Genomic DNA, 21,845 nt, shown 5'->3' with positions numbered 1-21,845 from the left:
TCTTGCGATATTATTGCGAGATTTTCATAAATCTGGCAATATTTGCCACTATGCTAACAACCAAAATTGGGTCAGAGTTCCACCTCAGATCTGAAATTGATCTTACCCATGTTTAAAGTTTTGGATAGCATATACTTGTGTTTTGGGGCCAGATCCAGGATAAATATATTTCACTAAACATTGAAAAATATTTAACTCAACTAGTTGAAGACAATGCAAAAGGGTGTTGTTGGTATTTTAAAGTACTTAGGTTAGCAGGAGAGGGTAAGGGTAGGTGAAAGTAGACCTTTCTTTGACCAATGTCAGAAAAGGTTAGGACCATATCAAGAATTTCACAAAAAGGCTGTGCATGACATAAAATGTCAGGTAAAAGATGGTCAGTATCACGAAATTACCCTTAATTTCACAACTAAGTACTAATTAACCTGGCTCGACCTGCAGATCCATGAATCTGGGTCGCACTGGATCTTAATGAGTCATTTTTTAGTTTGATCAGGCCAAACTATGGGTGGCGCTCTGGGTCAAGCCAGCCCGGCCCAACTCAGGCCAGGCCTGCTGAGGGCCTGACCAAACTCTTGACAAGTTTATTCAGGCCTGGCCCATGTCTCGTCAAGCCTTCCCATGTGGGTCAGATCAGGCCTTTTAGGACGTGTTTGAATCGCGGATGCGTGTGGACAGGATGCACCGAAAAGTCCACTCACATCCGCGAACAGGACAGGACGCACTATCCTGCTAACCTGACCACGTGCCCTAAAAAATTGATTTTTTGTCTGAGAGTGTTCATTCTCTGCTGCCCCTTTGGGGGGGGGGGGGGGGGGGGGGGGGGGGGTTTGGCAAAGAACGACGGACATCAAATAGCCATCCGTGGAACACACCAACTAGACGTCTGTGTGTCTCGTGTTTGCATTGGCGAGCAGATGTATGTGGGGCGCATGCTTGGTGCGTAGAACCAAACGCCCCGCTTAAGTCTGGCTGGTTAAACAGGCCAGGCTCCACTAGAATACCAATTTGGGCCTACCTCATACCCTTTCCATCTAGGGATTCAAATGGGTGGGATTCAGGATGGAGGTTTTGTGATTTTTAGCTGTGATAACCTCATCCAAATCCGTCTCCCCCATGTATTTAGCTGTTTTCGATCCGATCCATTTGCATCTCTAATTCCATCTACAAGCGTAGGCAGTCAGACCTCATGCTTATCAGGCTTGGGCTTGTCTTCTACAGCGTAAGCCCTGGGGTGCCTGACTACCCATCAGGTATCCAATTCAATGCCCACAATTAGCCAAACTGATCCACTTACAATTTAGTGACGGTTTTTTTGCATGGTCATAATAACCAAAGCCATGCCCATGGTCTAAAATGCTCCGAAATTGTCCAAATTTGACATGATTAATTAATAAGATCATCAGACCCAAGGGGTTTGGCGTAGTGGGATGGGGCATAGACTGTTAGACGGGGTTCAAATCCCATGGTGTCACTGCTACTTCAAACAGGTGACAAATAAGGATATAAAGAAATGGAAATCTCAAGCCTAGAGGCACGTTCTTAAGATCGCTATCTTTAGAACTTCAATCGGCCCACTTCGAGAAATCTGAAGATGCGAAAAGAAGTTTGTTACGACTGAGTTTCCAGGATACAACTAGGCTTGAACCTCAAGAGAGTCATTGTTTTGTAAGAACAGATGACCTCTCCCACACTTGAACTCTGCAAGCCAAACCGGGAAGAAAGAAAGGAGAAAATTGGAGAGTCAGAAATTCTGATGCATCAAAAGATAAAAAATGAAGAGATTTATAGACTTCTAATAAGGCCAAAATGTTTTGCAATAAATGAGATTAATGGCCATAAATCTGACGATTTAAATTTTAGACAAAAAAGGTTCCTAAACGGTCACCCACCTTTGACTGTTGATTAAAGGCCTTCAAAACTGTCTAACAGCCACAATACTCCATAAACTCAATATAAATGCAAATAAAACCTTTCAAACAGCCAGACATCTCAAAACTGAAAAGTCAAAACAGACATTTGCACCTCATATGCACCTCGCACCGCTACGAGCATGCAAAGTGTGCCATCAAAATGCTACATTGCGCCTCAAGCGCCATTGCGCACACACGCGTGCATGCACGTGCACACATGTACGCAAATGGTGCATCCGTTACTGCACGATGCACAACAACGTCCGCAAGCCACCTAAAAACTCAAGGCTTACTAAAGTAAAGAATAGATAACAAACCTTCTATTTAAACCACTTAAAAAACTTTTCTCTTAGATATGAGACTAAACATTTTCAAAGCACTTGGAAATAAGTGAGAACCTATCCTAACCAAGCTCTAATGGATAAAACTCAAAATCCTAGAAAGAAACAAAAAGCCAGTACATAAACTATATATTGGATAAAGCACTTGTTTGAACAAAGAGAACACGAGTCAACAACTTATTTCACTCATTTTTGAGGGATTTCAATATATTAGTTTCAATTATTGGTTGGTTGCTGCTTCTGATAGACATTATTGCATGGGTTGAGAATTGAATAACCCGTTCTTGATAATATTTCTCAACACCGGAAGCAAACCAATAAGAGCTATCTAAATCTGTTCTGAGCTATTCAACTAGAAACTAACTTGCCCAGTACCTCTGTTGTTCAAATTTGCATGAGCAATCATGTTTGTGCCTCTCCCCACAGGGAACTGAGACTGTAGATTACATCCAATAGCAAGATCTACATGTCAATCCATGACAGAGAGACCAAGAATGGATAACGACCGACCAATGGGATAATCTTTGTCTCTGAGAGTAGCTTCCAGGCTACCACCATAAGCTACATCTCCTCTGCCAGCCATAGCACCACCGGACATGACCACCTTGAACCTCTTGTTAATCATCAGCCTGTCCTCAAACTTTTGCTTATAATTGACGAATGCAGATAATAAAACCCTTTAATAGAAACGGTAAACACTACCACATTGACCATTCCGACCTGTCACATAATCTCCAAAAAAACACAATAGAAATTGAAAGAAGATGAGATCTCCAAAATATGTGACAGAAATTGAAGAAAGAGAAGAAGAGAAAGAAATGAGTCCCATTATACACTTCAAAGGTTTTATATCGATTCCCAACACTTTTCATATCAACATTTATATTTCTATCATCTTTTGCTTTTTTATTTCTTTCTCATCCTCACAATCTGTCCACACCCTTTCTGTAACAGACCGTGACCATCCTCCCTTTCCCATCTCTCTCACACACACCCTTTATCTTATCTCTCCACCGACTAAGAAAAAGGTGAAAATCTCTACAAATACAACATTACAATTAAACTTTTACCCCACAAAGACAAAACACCAACAAAATCAGCTACTCATCATCATCAATCAACTCTGCGACAACAATGCTGGCGACCCTTGTTGTTCACCTTGCTCTTAATGCCATAGTAGCTCAGGTACCACTTGACAAACTTCCTCAACCTGGTGGGCAAATTAGAGGTGGGGTTGTACCCAAAGTCCCTCTCGGCCAAGATAATGTTAGCATGAGTGAAGGGCACGTCCCCATTGCTGGGCATCTTGATCACGTTCTTCTTGGCCTTAACATTCAGCAACCCTTGTTGGGCCACCAACTTGTGCACCGACATAGGAGAGGTGTTTCTCAGATTGTAGACCCTGAGCTGAGCAGGTCTTCTAAAAAACTTAATCAATAAATATTTGTATATGTTTGTCTACATGGTTTAGGAATAAAAGAAAATATAAGACCACAAAAGCAAAGTCGATATAACATCATAAAATCAGTGATCCCATACAGGCAAGTTACACTATTGATTCATTTAATAAATGAGATACGTATAAACAAACAAATATGCCCTTGCACTAGCTGTATCTAAGACACACCCATTGCCAATACAACAACAAAACTTCCAAGAAATTTAAAGAAGCACAAGGCCATGTTGTGAAACAAATCTACAAAACAGAAGGAAAACAATAACACAGATTTATAGAGGTTCGGCAAAGTGATGCCTAGGTCCTCTGTACTCTTCTCTCTTGCTTCAAAAACACACACAAGAGAGAGAGAGAGAGAGCTCTCGATTATATATATTGTTTGTTACAAGTCAGATTCATATTTTTAGGATCTGATTTGTCTACATAATAGGAAATATTATCTCTAACAAAATTTGTTACAGAAGATAGATTTGATTCCTTAGGAGGCTCCTCTCCTGATTTATCGAAATCCATTTGTGGCGTCCTTCTATGTTTATCCTCAACATTCTCCCTCAAGCCAATCTCCTCTAGATTAAGCTTGGATCTGAAGTAATTGAATTGAAATCCAGGAAGAGCTTTAGTGAAAACATCAGCGACCGCTGCTCTGAAGTGATAAATTGTACTTCTAATTCTTGATTTGTGACTTTCTCTCGAACAAAGTGATAATCTATTTCTACATGCTTTGTTCTAGCATGAAAACTGGATTTGCAGAAAGGTGAGTGGCTCCTAGATTATCACACCATAGAACTGATTTGTGGTTATCGCTTAGACCTATCTCATGCAGAAGAGATTTCAACCAGATTACTTCTGAGGCAGCTCCAACTAGGGCTTTGTACTCTGCTTCAGTAGAAGACCTTGCTACAGTTCTTTGTTTAGACGAAGCCCAAGATATAGCAGATTGACCTAAAAAGGTAACATATCCACTAGTGAACCGTTTGTCATCTGAGCAGCCTGCCCAATCTGCATCTGAGAAGGCAAAAAGTTTGAGATCTGTCCCTTGTGAGAAAACTAGGCCATAATGAACGGTTCCCTTAAGATATCGTAAAATACGTTTGACATAACTCCAATGCTCTTCAGTTGGCTTTTGCATGAATTGGCGTGCTTTATTTACTACATAAGTTATATCTAGACGAGTAAGAGTAGCATACTGCAGACCTCCAACAATACTTCTATAGAGAGATCCATCTTCGAGGGGTTGTCCATCATATCTGGATAAAGTGACTTTGCTTGCTGCGGGTGTTACAATAGGTTTGCACTCTGACATATGAGCTTTAGCTAAGAGATCAAGAATATATTGTCTTTGAGTCAATATTAGTCTGCGCTCTTTCCTGATAGCTTTAATGCCCAAGAAATAATTCATGGATCCAAGAACCTTGATGGAAATTTCTTTTCCAAAATTGTTCACCAACTGTTGGAGCATCGAGAAATTATTCTCTATCACAATTATATCATCAACATATAAACTGTCATTGCAATCAAGTTTGATAAACAAAGAAGCATCTGATTGTGACTCATGAAATCCTTGTTTAACAAGATATGATTTGAGTCTTTTGCGCACATACTGAGGACAGGACGCATTTTCAAACCTTGGTGGCTGACTCATGAAGACTGATTCCTTGAGAACTCCGTGAAGAAAGGCATTGTTAACGTCTAGTTGCCGTATAGGCCATTCTTTCGCTACAACAATGGCCATAATTGTTCGAACTGTAGTGGGCTTGACAACAGGACTAAAAGTTTCTATATAATCAACTCCTTGCTGATTATATCTCTTTGCGACCAATCCTGCTTTATATCGAGCTATGGACCCATCTGAGTGTCGCTTGATTTTAAAAACCCATCTGCATCCAACAATATTATCAGATCTATTTGCAGAAACTAGGATCCACGTTTTATTTTTGTGAAGAGCTAAGATTTCATCTTTCATGGCTCAGACCCATTTAGGATTAGAGAAAGCCTCAATGTAATCTTTTGGTTCTAATTTTTTCTGAGCATTTTTGCTAACCAAGTATGTTTTGGGTATTCGGGTTTCGTCCATTGACCTAGTAACCATGTAATACATCCTTGTGGGTTGTTCTATGGGAATGTCAACAACTAAATCGATCCCAGGAGAAGATGGATTGATCTCCTCTGAATGTGGTGACATAGGCTCCCACTCTCTTGAGGAGTTTTCAATCTCTTATGAGGAATTTTCAACTGAAGTAAGACTTTCCTCATAAGTGGATCTAGATGTAGCATCTGGATGAACAATCGTATTAGGCAAAGCTATATAAGATATTTCATTTGGACTTTCTACATTTGGGCTTGCTACAGAAGCAGTGGAGTCTGGTGCTTGCTGATTTTTGATCCACTTAGATATTTCTTGTTCTGTTAGGGGAGCTCGAGAGCCTTCAAATAAGAAACTATTCTCATTAAAAAAGACGTCGTGATATGAAAACTCGCCTTGTAACAGGATCTAAACATAAATACCTTTTATGTTGAGATCCATATCCCACAAACACACATGGTTTGGACTTAGGCTCTATTTTATGTTTTTTGTAGGGCACAAGTAGAGGATAGCAAGTGCACCCAAAAACTCGAAGGTCATTGTAAGATGGGTTACTTTTGAGAAGCAGCACATAAGGTGACTTTCCCTTTAAATTTTGACTGGGCATTCTATTTATGAGATGGACTGCGGTCCTAAAAGCATCAGTCCAAAAATTAAGATTTAGACCTGCATAAACAATCATGCTCATTTCAATTTCAATGACATGTCTGTTTTTACGCTCTACCACCCCATTTTGTTGAGGTGTATGGGGACATGTGAGCCACCGTCGAATTCCATTCTTTGAAAGGAAATTTGAAAAATCAATACTCGTAAATTCTCCCTCCCCTGAGTCGGAGTAAAAGATTTTGATTGAAAATCCCACTTGTTTCTCAACTATAGTCTTGAAATTCTCAAAACAAGCTTAAGTTTCTGATTTAGCTTTCAAAGGAAATAGCCACGAAAAATCATCAACAATCAACAAGAAATATAAATACCCTTCACGAGATTGACGAGGGGCTGATCCCCAAAGATCGGCATGGAGTAATTCTAGGGGATGCGAAGCATGAAATTCAGCCTGTCCAAAAGGTAATTGATGTGCTTTGCAAATTAAGCAACTAGAACAGAATAAAGGCTGCTTGGAATTTAAACATCGATCAAACGAAATTAAACTCTTGTTTTTTAAAAGAGACAAGACTTCATAACTAGAGTGTCTGAGCCGACAATGCCAAGTCTCGGCATCCTTTTTATTCAAAAACTCAACCAAATTTGCTTCCTGCACATTCTTATTCTCCTCAACTGGATTTTCACATGGCCAAAGGTAAAGTCCATCGTTAGTCTTTCCTTTGTGTAGCACATTCCCTGTCTGCATGCTCTTCATGACAAAATGAGATGGATGAAATTCAAAAACACAGTTATTGTCATTAGTAAAACGAGCAACTGAAAGCAAATTTTTGGTGATAGAAGGAACATGAAGAACATTTCTTAAAATGAAGGGCTTGCTTTTAGAAGGAAGGACCATGGTACCTGTTCCAGCAATAGCAACTGAAGACCCATTTGCAACATTCACCTTGTCCGGTCCATTATATTCAGAATCATAACACTGCCTAGCTGTATGATTTCGTCGTCCACAATATTGACAAGTAACCTGATTTTGGTTTTAAAAATTTTGATTTTTGGTGACTGGCTTGTTGCTATTTTGACCATTTTGATATGATCTGTTATTGAAGTTTTCATTAAATCGACCTCTTTCTCTATTATAATTCCAACGTCCTCGCCCACGTTGGGCCACAAAGGAAATAGCGTTAGTTTCAGTCAGTTCTTGAGGAGTTGAATTATATGAGTCAACTCACTTTTCTTGATTAAGCAACAAATCATAGATCTCAGAAAACGAAGGAAGAGCTTTGAAGGCTATCACAGTAGTGACAAGACTCTCATAAGCATGTGGCAAACCATTGAGTATATAGAAAAAGATCCTTATCAGTAATTTCCTCATTAACAACACTAAGTGAATCTGAGAGAAATTTTACCTCAATAAGATAGTCTATCATGGATATGGAACCCTTCTTTATATTCTGCAAATCACGCTTGAGTTGAAGAACTCTCATACTTGATGATGAGGTATAAAACTACTTAAGAGCCAACCATGTTTCTCTTGCCGATGCTATCCAAACAATACGACTGAGGACTACTTCGCTAACAGTCGCTTTGATCCAACTCAATGCGAGTTGATCAGCTTTTTCCAAGACAGGAATTCTGGGTTAGGAATTTGTTTTCAATCGACAATAATGGTGGCGGGAGGAGCTCCTGATGAGCCATCAACGTGCTTAAGCAGGTCTTAAAAGAACATCATAGATTCAATCTGTGATCGCCACAACAAATAGTTTGTTCGATCAAGCTTGATGGACACCAGGCTGGCCACTGCATTCCATTGAGCACCGGGCATAACAGCACCAACATTGAAGGATCCATTTGCAGATAAAGACGCCATGGTCGGACTCGAACAAGATCTCACTAACGAGATGAAACGAATAGCTACCAACGGGTGTGGCTCTGATACCATGTGAAACAAATCCACAAAACAGAAGGGAAAACAATAACACACAGATTTATAGAGGTTCTGCAAAGTGATGCCTATGTCCTCTGTTTTAAAATATAGTATGCATATGGATCTAGATCTAGATCCATACACGTTAAATGAAACACATGCATAATATCGTTTCATTAATGGCATTCTTGTAATACTTCTATAACAAAAGACTCATTGTATATCTGCTCCTTTTTATAAAGCTTAGGGCTTGGAGGTCGAGCTATCGTGCGCCGCCCCAGCCATTGTGCATCTCCCTCTCTCTCTCTCTCTTCTTGTTTCCTGTGAAGCTGAACCACACACATACAAAATCTCATATGGTATCAGAGTTGTGGTTGTGGAATCCTATCAGAGGCGTGTTCAGCGAGATCTGAAGAAACAAGTTTTGATTCATCTTTCCCCTCTTTTATTCTCCTCTCCTCCCCTTCTCTGCAACTCGTTCTTTTTCTGCTAGTTCTTTTATCATCTTCGTCTCGGTCCCAGAACTAAACAGGTTCGTAAACTTCTGCGACTCGTTTTTTTCTTTTCTTTTCTTGATTCTCGTTCATCATCTGTCTATCTTCTTCATCATTAAAAATGCTTCATCATTAATGTTTCTCTCTTTTTCCTCGACATCAATGACTACAGCCATATTGCAGCCATCATTTCTAAGTGTTCTCCTCTCTGATTGCAGTCTGTTTGATTCATCTTTGATTGCAGTCTCCTCTTTGATTGCAAACAATCTCTTTGATTCCAACGGTTTTTTTTTTCCTTTCCTTTATTGTTGTTTTAGTGTTCTCTGTGCAACGCCTATAGGCAGATTATAACAGTTTACAATCTCGATTCTGAATCTGCAGAAAAAAAAGGAATTTTCTTTCAAGATATTGGTAGCACAGATACATGCCTTGTTGAAGTTCTACTGATTGATTAAGTGATCTCAAATATGTTTGTTTCTTTTCGTTCATCTTGTTTGCTTATTCATTGTCCCATTGATATAGATTACTCATCGTCATCCGGTCCCTCTGCAAATTTTTTGAGTCAGCTCATTACAGAAAAGCTTACTCATTCTAATTTTTTAACCTGGAAGAGGCAAATCCTTCCTTTTATACGGAGTTAGGATCTCGATGAACATCTGGATGGTTTAGTTCCTATACCACCACGGCTTATTTTACAGGAAACCAAGGATGAGAAGGGTGACACAATTATCATTTCTATTAAGAATCCAGAGTATACAGCTGGGAGGAAGCGGGATCAATCTTTGGTTGCTTATATTACGTCAACACTCTCTCAAGAAGCGTTAGTTACTCTTTCAGATGATTCCACTGCGGCAGACTGTGGAGCAAGTTGTCTCAGACATACTCTCAGATATCAGAAGCCCGAGTTATGTACTTAAAAAATGAATTTCAAAGTTTGAAGAAAGGCTCCATGACAGTCATGGAATACATGAGTATTACTGACCAATTGGTGGTTATTGGAAGTGCTATTGCAGATAAAGATAAAGTTCAACAACTTCTCAATGGATTGGGCCCTGATTTTGACATGTTTACCACAGCTTTATCATGCCTTCCTCACTTGCCCACCTTTGACGACCTTCAAGCGAAACTTCTCCAGTATGAGATGATTATGAAACAAAGGGCAGAAAGAAATGAATCAGCTCGTTCTCATTCAGTTTTGGCCATGGACACTTCTGTAGGTTTTGGACGAGGGAATTGAGGGCATCAAGGAGGCAGAGGTCGCAGACGTTTTGGACAGGGAGAACGCTGTATCTTGCCTACACCTAATATTTCAGGGGTTTTTAATACAGGGAATCAGATGAGAGTGCCCACTTGTTTCTTATGTAACAAAAAAGGACATGTGAAAGCTGATTGTTGGTTTAATCTACAGAATAGAGGAAAAGTAAACAAAATTGAAAATAAATCAGCTACTACTGTGGACACGAAAGCGCCATCTATAGATGTGCAACAACTTTTGTTATCAACATTGTCACAGATGACGATCAAGCAAAATGAACAAGGCAAGTGGTATGTTGATTCCGGTGATGCCACATATGTTACGGGTAATGCGGGTAAGTTATCTCACTTATTGCCTTACTTTAAAAAAGGTAGTATAGTTACGAGAGATGGAACTTATCACTCCATTAGTCATACTGGCAGTGCACATATCCCTATGTTAAAGTCCTCACTTCACTTGTCCAATGTTCTTCTTGCTCCTAATATTAAAAAAAACATTGTTTCTATAGCTAAACTTGTTGACGATATAAATTCTTCCGTCGAATTTACTCCCTCTTCTGTTTATGTTAAGGATCTACGAATGAAGGAGACGTTCGCTAAGAGAGAACAACAAGAAAACATGTACGTCTTCAAGGAGATTCTTTCAGTGTCTTCGTCTTCAGTCCCACTCCTCCAGTTGAAGTCGTCCAAGCATTCTTCAGTGTCTTCGCCTTTAGAGTCTTTGTTTTTCCCTTCATTAGAAGTTTTTAATTCATCTCATTGTAATAAGCCAGTTATTTGGCACAGTCGTTTGGGACATTGTAGTCGAGGTTTCGTTGAAAATCTTGTATCTGATGGTTTTCTTCCAGAGTCTAGTTTATGTTCATTTTTTGATAATAATAATAAATGTTCTTCATGCGAACTCTGCAAAAGCCATGTTCTTCCATTTCATATTATTAATAAAAGGGCTTCAAAGCCATTTGAGATTATTTGTTCCGATGTTTGGGGACCCGCACCTATTCCTTCTCTTTCTGGTAGTCGTTACTATGTTATCTTTATTGATTCTTATTTCCGTTATACTTGGATATATTTCTTGAAACATAAGCATGAAGTTTTCCAAATATTTCGGGAATTCCATTCGATAGTCCAAACAAAGTTTTCTTATGATATTGTGCATTTACAATGTGATGGTGGAGGAGAGTATTCATCGAATGAGTTTATTGTCTTTCTTTGGGATAAAGGAATAAGTCGACAGGTTTCTTGCCCTCATACCCCTCAACAAAATGGGGTTGCGAAGAGGAAACACAGGCATATTGTCAAGAGTGCGATGAGCTTGTTACATGATAGCAATGTGCCCGTTAGTCTCTGGACAGAAGTTTTTCATACATTTGTTCATGTCATAAATCGTCTTCCTATGGCACTTCTGGATTGGAAATCTCCCTATTATATTTTAGTTGGGCAACATCCCTCTTATGATGAGCTGCGTGTTTTTGGTTGTGTATGTTATGTACATATTGATTCATCTCTGCGAAATAAGTTTCAGGACAAGGCCGTCAAGTGCAGATTTGTTGGGTATGCGGATGAATACAAAGGTTATCGATGCTATGACCTTACTACAAAACGTATTAGGACCTCCAGAAATGTTGTTTTTGATGAACGAAATTTTCAGGTCAATGACTCTGAAGAGTTGTCATCTCGAGAAGTAAAGGTATATGATCCATGGATGAGCGCAGATCTTTTTGCTAATACAGGAAAAACATGTCAGGCAAATTGTCCTTCCTTCGGCTTGAGTAGGGAGTTGAATGACTCACAAATGCATGTTGAATTATCTCCAGTTGAGTCACCCTTAGTAGAACGCTTCTCTGGACAAATATACACTAGACGGGACAAAAATACAGAACTAAGGAATGTGGAAAGCATCGCCAATGATCCGGCTCAAAGGCCGTCACGCATTAGGCATCCTATTCAACGATGGGTGAGTTATGAGACCTTTTCCCTTGATTTCCAGTTGTTTATATCTCAACTCACAAAACAGGATGAACCCACTTGTTTTAATCAAGCTTTTCAATCCCGTCATTGGACTGAAGCTATGAATGAAGAAATGAAAGCACTTCATGAATGTCAGACTTGGGAAATAGTACCTCGACCAGAAGGAAAGAATGTATTTGGCTCAAAATGGGTTTATAAAACAAAGTATAAGCCCGAAGGAAGTATTGATAGATATAAGGCGTGACTTGTTGCTCGGAGATTCACACAACAATATGGTGAAGACTACGATGAAACTTCTAGTCCGGTAGTCAAAATGGGTACAATTCGTGTCATTATATCCCTAGCAGTCGATCGAGGATGGAGCCTTAGCAAGATGGATGTCAAAAATGCATTCTTGCATGAAACTTTAAAGGAAGAAGTGTATATGAAGCAGCCTCCTGGTTATGCCGAGAAGCATCCTACTGCCTGGGTGTGTAAACTAAGGAAATCTTTGTATGGGTTGAAACAGGCGTCCCGTTCTTGGTTTGAAAGTTTCTCTATGCAAATTCAAAGTTATGGTTTTAGAAGATGTTCTCTGGATCACTTGCTCTTTATTTACCAAAAGGCAGACATTGTTATACTTCTTCTTATATATATATTGATGACATTGTGATCACTGGGAGTTCAGATAATCATGTGCAAGACGTGAAACAGTTTTTAATGAAAACTTTCAAGATGAAAGATTTAGGGGAGTTGAGGTACTTTCTTGGTGTGGAAGTTGACAGACAACAAGACACATTGACACTCATGCAACAAAACTACACTCTTGACCTTCTGGAAAGAGCCGAGATGACGAATTGCAAACCAGTCAGCACTCCTAGTGTATTACATCAAAGGCTGAGCTCTGAAGATGGCCATCTTTGTGTCAACCCTACATCGTATAGAAGCCTCGTGGGGATGTTACAGTACTTGACCCTTACCAGACCTGACATAGTTTATGCTGTCAATCAGGTATCCCAGTTTATGCATGTTCCAACGGAGGGTCATATGTAAGTTATGAAGCACATTCTACGCTATTTAAAAAAAACTATAGGAGACAAACTTGTTTATTGCAAGAACGATAATCTGCATAGAGAACATGAACTCATCACTTATACAGACGCAAATTGGGCAGGGAATCCAGATGAGAGACGATCTGTCTCTTGATATTGTGTATATATTGGACACAATTTAGTGTCCTGGAGCAGTAGAAAACAAAAGGCAGTGGCACGATCGAGTACAGAGGCTGAATACAGGTCAATGGCTGCAGGCACGACAGAAGCTACATGAATTAGACACTTATTGAGTGATCTTGAGGAGACAATTATTCGATCTTTTCTTCTATGTGACAATCAAAGTGCAATAAACATTGCATGTAATCCTATCCAGCATAGCAGAACGAAGCACATTGAGATTGATCAACATTTTATACGACAGAAAGTCGAGATGAAGGAGATAGAACTACGTCATGTTCGAACAGAAGACCAAGTGGCAGACTTGTTTACCAAGGGGTTAATAGGACGTCAATTTTGGCTATTGAAGAGCAAGTTGTACATGCTCCAAAATCACGTACAACTTGAGGGAGGGTGTTAAAATATAGTATGCGTATGGATCTGGATCCAGATCCATACGCACGTTAAATGAAACACATGCACAATACTGTTTTATTAATGGCATTATTATAATACTTCTGTAACAAAAGACTCATTGTATATCTGCTCCTTTTTATAAAGCTTAGGGCTTGGAGGTCGGGCTATCGTGCGCCGCCCCAACCATTGTGCATCTTCCTCTGTCTCTCTCTTCTTGTTTCCTGTGAAGCTAAACCACACACATACGAAATCTCATACTCTGTACTCTTCGCTCTTTCTTCAAAAACACACAAGAGAGAGAGAGCTCTCCATTATATGGATTGTTTGTTACGGGTCAGATCCATATTTTTAGGATCTGATTTGTCTACATAATAGGAAATATTATCTCTAACAAAATTTGTTACAGAAGATAGATTTGATAGGAGGCTCCTCTCCTGATTTATCGAAATCCATTTGTGGCGTCCTTCTATGTTTATCCTCAACACATGTACTCTAGCTATTCTTTATTATTCCAAAAAGATCACCTTCATTTTTTATCAAACTATAATTTACACAAACAAATGTGAGATGGCTGCATCACAGTATTTGAAATTTTATCATAATCATCAATTCTATGTTTCTCTTGGTTGGTTTGAATGTGAAGTCATTCCGGATTTATATCAACTTAAAAGATTTATAACCCAATTTTGCTCCATGATTACACACTCACTCTATTCTTCTTTAATGACTAGGAAAGGAAAGGCCAGATATTTAGAGGTATTTAACAATGCAAGTCAAAGCTAAAAAAATATATCTTGCAAACCCATTCAAGGTATCAAAATGCTCAAACTTAAGAGGAACAAGTACCCAAAAAATTACATCAAAGTGCTGAAAACCCAATCTGTGGTTCCCAATCCAAGCCAAATCCTAGTCCTTTCATTTATCCCTCAACAGTGAGAGCAACTCATGCCAAAGAACAAAACTTCAATTATATCAACTCAAACTAAATGAATTCTGAAAACAAACATATCAACTATGTTTATGTCTCTTACACCAAGAGGCCTCTCACTAAATTTTTCACCTCTACTTGTGCAGTTCAGTATCTTCAGGCAAAATGCTCACACTCAATGCAAAAAAAAAGACAAAAAGAAGCACATCCTCAGGAATCACTCTCATGTAGGACAAGTTTATCTGCCGCTCTTGTGGTTCATGAGCATTAACCCTTTCCACCTCATGAAAGCAACTTTTGAACTATAATGATAATGCAATCACCATGTGTCAAGAACTGGAGTCTAACAACCTTAAGTCTGCTATATGAAAGGTAATGTAGGAATATAACAATATACTAAGGAGCTGGCAGCTATATGGATATGCATCATGGTCTGGTGAGAATCTGAGATTGTAGATATCATTTCAAATTTTTAACTGGAAAAGTTTACCAACGAAATCTTGCTTTTGCAGAGTTTAATATACTTTTCATAGAAAAGTGATGCAAAACATGCAAGGGCAGAATCATTATTATGAAAATGAGATGCACACTTTTGCATATGAAAACTCTTAACCTCAGTTGAATCATGAAATCCTTTCTTAACCCAACACATATTGTGTAAAGCATCCCACATTTTACTTCGTTGCCCTTCTCAGATGGATAAATGAAATCAACTCAAAGAAGAACACTACTCAAAGCACCCATAGAAGAATCTCAAACAACAATTTCAGAAGACTAAAACCAAATGACATGATTGCAATTTGAAAAAAGGAAAAAAAATGTATGAAAAGGTAATGCACAAAAATGAGGAAGAAAACACACATTTCCCTTATCGATTGAATCATGAAATCCTTAATGACACGATGGAACGTAGATCCATTGTACCCGGACCCCTTTTCACCTGATTGAAAAAACCAAATATTATGAGCATTCAGTATACCAGTAAATTCAATAACACAACACATACTCATGTTAAACCACCACCATCAAGAACCCATTTCCTACCAAACAATTAGAAAGATAAAACTCAAGAACAGGATTAAATGAAGACCTGTAGACAGAGCACAGAAATTCTCCACCGTTTTAGGGACGTCATCACCATACAACCCAATCACAATCCTCCCGACAAGGCTTCCAACAGGATTCCCAATTCTTCTATCAAAATAAACTTTGTGGGTAACCTTGGATTGCTATCCAGCTTCCTAAAATCCCAAAATTCCAAAAAAAAATCAATAAGATGCACAAGATTTCAAACCTATTCCACTCAGTAACAACGAAAAACCCAAATGGGTGCAAGATTTCCACAACAATTCTACACCTAAGAGAACGAAAATGAACGCGAACGAAGCTAGTGGTGGATACGGTGACGTTTTGCCTGCAATGCAGCACGAGTGAAGCTAACCAGAGTGGCGCTTCTTCGGGTTGACGAAGAAAGAGGAAGAAGACCACCAGAAACAGAGTAGAAAAGGGAGGATGAGCACTCATGGTGATGGGCATCTTCACAACCTGATGAAAACAAAGTTTTTGGGAGAGGCTAAACTGCTAATTAAAAACACTTTGAGGGGCATAAGGGAGCTGTGCCAGTAAAAAAATACTTTTTTCTGTATAGAGTTGCAGCAGAAAAGATTGACTCAACAAAGAAAAATCTGCGTCAGTAAACCTCGTTTTACACTGGTGCTATCTCCCGAGTGCACCAGTAAAACGCAGATTTCTGTATTGGTGGGCAGGTGCCCAAACTATGGCCATGGATCCAGGTCTGGTTTATCTTATCCTTATAAGACCCTGGTCTAGTGTCACCTACGGTAAGTCCAGTCAGACCTGGGCCTGACCCAGTACCAAAACCACAAAGTTGGATTTGGATTTGGATCTGAACCTACATTATCCAATATGTGGGCAAATTTGGAAATAAATGTTGTTGCTTTTACTCTAGCCAGGGTGGGAGTCCTCCAAGCTAATAGATTTTGGAAGGATAAACCTCCCGAATGGTTTCCTAATCCCACCGATTTGTGAGTGATTCTCTTATTCTGGTTCGGGTCTGTCTAACCCCAGCTTGCCAATAAAAAAAGTGGGGGATGGGGGTGGAATAGGTGGTAATTAGATCTATATTAGAATCAAAGAAATGTTTCTCTCGAGAATCCCCATAGAATCTTGAAATCCCATTTAGAAAATGGATCCCAAATATATATATATATATATATATATATATATATATATATATATAGAGAGAGAGAGAGAGAGAGAGAGAGAGAGAGAGAGAGAGAGAGAGAGAGATAGAATTCCGAGTATAGCAGTTTTAGTGAATGAGCAAAAAAGCCAAGGGGCATTTGTTTGGCGTTGAGATCAAAGGAGTGGTTAAGTGGCACTTAGCCATGCCACATAGCCGCTCCCTGGATCCCTTTTCATTTGGGTGACGCTCAGAAAAATTGTAGAAAAAAAAAAATCTTCCCACCATTTTCTAGTCACATTAGTGAAGGTTGTGGTGATGAATGTGACAATGATGGTAGCTCTTTTAGCTCATGGCAGATTTTTTTTGCACCTTGGCATTACCAATGGATGTCATGATAGCATAATATAGTTTCTTTTTTTAATATGTATGTGAAATAGTCTCCAAGAGCCTTACAACTGTACAACAGAAAGATAGCAGCAAATTTTGAAAAGTGATTACGAAAATCTCTGTTCAATTGACATCATTGACAAAAGGTACCCATACGAACACAAGAAAACAACCAATCATGTTCTGCCCAATTACTGTGCATTATCATTTCCTTGTGATTTTCTTTTCTAAATTTTGCCTCATCCGTACCTTATATTCATTGGAAGAAAAATGGGTAGATGCTAAATGAAATATGCTAAATGAGTTTTTCTGCTCTTTTCACATTTTGTTCGCAATTCCGACCCCATAAATATATTAGGCATGGTCGTTCTATAAGGAATCCACACCTCTGAATCATGTGTTTTCGATGAAAAATATGATATTTAAAGGCAAAAAAATTTACAAAGATTTTGGACCGTTGATTTTTTGAACCTTATAAAAACCCGCCCATGTGTCCGAAACAAACACTTCAAGAGTTGATCCTTATAAAATCAAGTGCATAGATCACATCTGTACGGTCAGGATTTAAAAATAAAACAAAAAGCCCTAAAAAACTCATTTAGCATATTTCAATTAACACCTACCCATTACTCTTCATTGGAATACTTCAACGAAAGAACCTATTCCTTTGGAAGAAACTTTCTTTGAAGAAGGCCTGGATGAGTGTAAATTGGCTCAACGTGAGGCCTTTCTTTTGCTTGTCTCTTTTAGTGTGTTGGTGGTCAAAGATAACGTAGTTACCTTTTCTATAGTGGCTTTCTTTATGCCACACATATATATATATATATATATATATATAGAGAGAGAGAGAGAGAGGGTTGGTAAACTAGCTGAAATAATGGAACAGAGCATGTTCAAACTCATTTTATTTATCAGTGGATTGAGCTCGTAACAATGCTCATTTTTAGTGTTTAGCTGAGCCAAGCCAGAGCCCACGAATGGGACGATCAGAACATGAGCAGGGTCGTGTAAAAACATTCTATGTTATTTATAAAAAAATTATATATATTTTATATTTTTACATATTATACTCTTAAAGTATATATTTGTTATATATTATACTTAATAACTCATATATATATATATATATATATATATATATATATATATATATATATATATATATATATATATATATATATATAACACTTGATTAAGTTAAATGAGCTGCTCATGGTTCCCTTTGCCAGCTATAGGAACTGATCACAAATGAGTTCATGACAAGCTGAACTGAGCCTAGGCACGAGATACTCGATTAGTCTGCCAGCCCTTGAGAGATGCTAGTTGCTAAGCCTGGGATATGGTATTCAGCCTACCAGTGTGAGGCCAACATCATGGTGTGAATTATTGAAGACCTGTACTGTTTCTCTTGTACACATCTCTTCCTTTTGGAAAGGCAGAGCCTGAGTTTTTTTTCTTTTACTAAGAAAAAGGCAACCTATGAAGAAATGAATAGATCCCGAGTTTTTTTTCTTTTATTAAGAAAAAGGCAGCCTATGAAGAAATGAATAGATCCCGAGGCCATGGCCAAGCATTGTGTTCTTTAGTGTCAGTTTAGCTTCGCCTGAAGTCTGATTTTCTTGTCCCTCTCTTCCTAATCATATTATAGACCATAGTCGATCGGTTTCCTGTGGTATCAACTGAACTGCTTTGAATTCTTAAAAAAAAAAAGTCTCTCTCTCTCTTATTATGTTCTTGTCATCCTAAAAGAGATGGCCTCAAGAATAATTGTTTCAATGGTGCAGTGTTCATCAGTGTCTAACATTAATCAAACGATGGAGCAGGAAGATACATGCTAGATCAATAAGGATTATGGACATATTAATGTAGCTATTAATGCCATATATGAATTATCGACCAGGAAGATATGTGCCAAATTATTAAAGATCAAGGGGCAAATAAATCTTGTGAAAAACCATGGTCCAGATTGGTTGGTGGTCCATGTGTGAATAGTGGCTTCCACCTAGGAAAATCGATTTTCAACAAAAACGGCTTAGATGGATTCATCTGAAATGGATTCCTTACAAGTTGATTGTCAACCATCAACAATGCACAGCAATAGCAATGACTACAATCACAACAGATGAAAAAGGAAAAGAAAGGCCATAGACGATAAAAGTGAAGAACAGTACACAGAAAAGAAAGCATCAAGTGGAACTGGTAAATAAAATGCCAGTGCAATTATTCATCTTCGAGTTCGAACTTGGGTATAAATTGATCATCTAAAGGAGGGTCGCTTTATCATATTGAAGGCAAGGTCTGATTGGTACAAGGATTCAAGAGGAAAAAGAACCACCCTGCGTATATCAATAAAGACCAACAATTTTCTGTGGAGACAGGGCTTGATGGATGAACAGAAGTTTGCGGTTTCTCCATTTGCAGCTGCACACCTTCTACAGCAGACCCTCAGAAGCATATGCACACAAGAGAGTACTGACTGGGTCTATGCAGTACTATGGAGGATTTTACCTAGAAACTACCCACCGCCCAAGTAGGCAATCCCCAGAATTCACACAAAGATTCCACTTATACCTCTTACAATACTGCTTGATCTCTGTGTAACGTAACGTTTGTAGGTGGGATGAACATGGCGAGAGGCATGATAGGTTTAGAGGAAACCAAAGAAACTGGTAAATACTTCCATGTTCCAATATGGTAACTCTTTTACCTTAGTAGTAATAACAGAGCCATGATTTTATTGACTGGGTGTTAATACTATTATCAACACCTATTGTTAAGGATTTTGGTGTGGGAGGATGGGTTCTGCAATTTCTCAAGCACCTTGAACAAATCTTCGTGTGTGGAGCCCAAGTCCTTTTTCAAAATGGCACACGAAGTCTATAACTATGGAGAGGGGTAAAATAATTAGAAGGATCTTTTTCAGACATTATCCTTTTCTTTTCTCAGATTCTTGGTTTCTTACTCCATGTGCATGAGTCCTGCAGTTTGATAGGAAAGGTTGCTTCAGAAAACAACGAGAAGTGGACATTCTGTGATTCACGACATAATTTCGCCGACTCAGTAAAACTCTCTCTCTCTCTCTCTCTCTCTCTCTCTCCTTGTAATGGATTCTGTAGGATACTAACAGTTTCTGCCAATTACAGCTTCCAAGAGCTTGGGAAGCACAGTTCAGGTCCGGTTTTCAGGTTAAGTTCATTCAAGTAAACCTTTCAAACCTAAAGACATTTAGATTCATCATGATAGTTTATTCCCTTCTATACCTAATTTTTGCAGACAATTGCTTTGATTTCGGTAGGAGCAGGAGTACTTCAATTAGGATCCTTTACAAAGGTGAGGGTTAGTCATTGCATTCACTGGATGTGCTTGGCAAAATTGACAGATTGATTATTTCTTTTCTTTTGCACTTAGGTAATCGAAGATTTAAACTTCATTTCCCTCATAAAGAACAGATTCATGCACCTTCAAAGCATACCAGGATTCCTACTGCCACACCCGTCCTCCATTAATTACACCATGGGAACCCCACTTGTATCTTTATCAAAAGGGAAGGAACTCCACAGCTACATAGCTGTTAAGAATCCAAACAGGGATATGGGTTTTGTCACTCAAGATCATGAAATATTGCCCTCCATGACCAGCCTTGAATCCCTTCTCTCAAAGCTCCCATCAGTAGAACAGCCATCCTCTTCAACTTCTGTGCCTTCACATGGTTGCATGGAGAAGGCTATGGATTCTTTTCATGAAAACCATGATGGTGATTTTGTGGAAAAGGTGGCTGGGTACTATTCCATGGGATGCGTGGATGTTGATCATGAAAAAGATGTGGATATGGACGCCCATGACAGGCTCATGTGGCATTGAATGGTAGTCTACATATTCTAGTGATGGTGACAGACATTTCAGGACAAAATCTTATTCATCTGTTGCTTTCAGGATCGAGAGAGAGAGAGAGATTTGTGTCTTTGTAATGTATAAAATTTATTTTTGGTGATTCTGCCTTTCAATAATATTGCACTCTTTATGTTTGAACCTTGTCCAAAATAGTTAAATCAACATGTGCATCGCCTTGCTCTTTGAAAAATTAATAGTGAGGTCAAACCATAAAATCGTTGAACACTAGTGGCATGTGGTTAACTTATCTCAGCAATGTGTTTGGACCATATCGTATGTGCATAATTTAAGCTATCAGCGAGAGCAGTCTTTTTTTTGTTTAATGTCAAGTTGGGTTAGGCAGAAGCCCCACCAGTTATCATTCAATCGTACTCACGGGGTTTTCAACCTGCAACGTCCCACCACAGGGGGACCTGAACAGCTTCTACCAACCACGCGGAGCCCCCTCCGTTGGTGAGAACTTGGAAACTAAAGAGATTGAAACTGTCTCGGAGCTCTACTGAGTAGAAAATGTATCGAGTATCGGAACGTGCGATATGCATTAGCTTGATCAGTGACGTGCGATAGTAACATGGTACATGATAGGCAATGATATCGTCGTTAGTATATCATTGTACGACAGCACAGACGTGAAGCGTTGTTTGATTAAGCAGTGTCAGCGGATAAGAGGATGTTGCCTTGAGAGCTCGGCTTGCAGAAGTTTCTCACGCGTAGCATTTGATGCACAAAGGTGCATGAGGGTGAGGGTTAATTCTTCCAAGAATCACCTTAGGTGATTCCAACCGAGTATGGT

At 38.9% G+C, this 21,845-nt stretch overlaps 1 protein-coding gene across 1 annotated transcript; it reads left to right on the top strand.

Annotated features, from left to right (window-relative positions):
• The first annotated feature begins 19,545 nt into the window (after positions 1-19,545).
• On the top strand, positions 19,546-21,022 carry LOC149834998 (protein RICE SALT SENSITIVE 3-like). Its single transcript, XM_090009503.1, has 7 exons — positions 19,546-19,691; positions 19,777-19,830; positions 19,940-20,056; positions 20,146-20,221; positions 20,305-20,346; positions 20,435-20,491; positions 20,570-21,022. The coding sequence occupies exons 1-7, from the start codon at positions 19,546-19,548 to the stop codon at positions 21,020-21,022; spliced, it is 945 nt and encodes a 314-aa protein (XP_089865629.1).
• The last annotated feature ends 823 nt before the right edge of the window (positions 21,023-21,845 follow it).

This window comes from Nuphar pumila, chromosome 6, assembly GCF_984573655.1.
Source record: "Nuphar pumila chromosome 6, dmNupPumi1.hap1.1, whole genome shotgun sequence".
In the NCBI taxonomy this organism is placed as follows: domain Eukaryota; kingdom Viridiplantae; phylum Streptophyta; class Magnoliopsida; order Nymphaeales; family Nymphaeaceae; genus Nuphar; species Nuphar pumila.
This window is presented reverse-complemented; position numbering and strand designations above follow the sequence as displayed.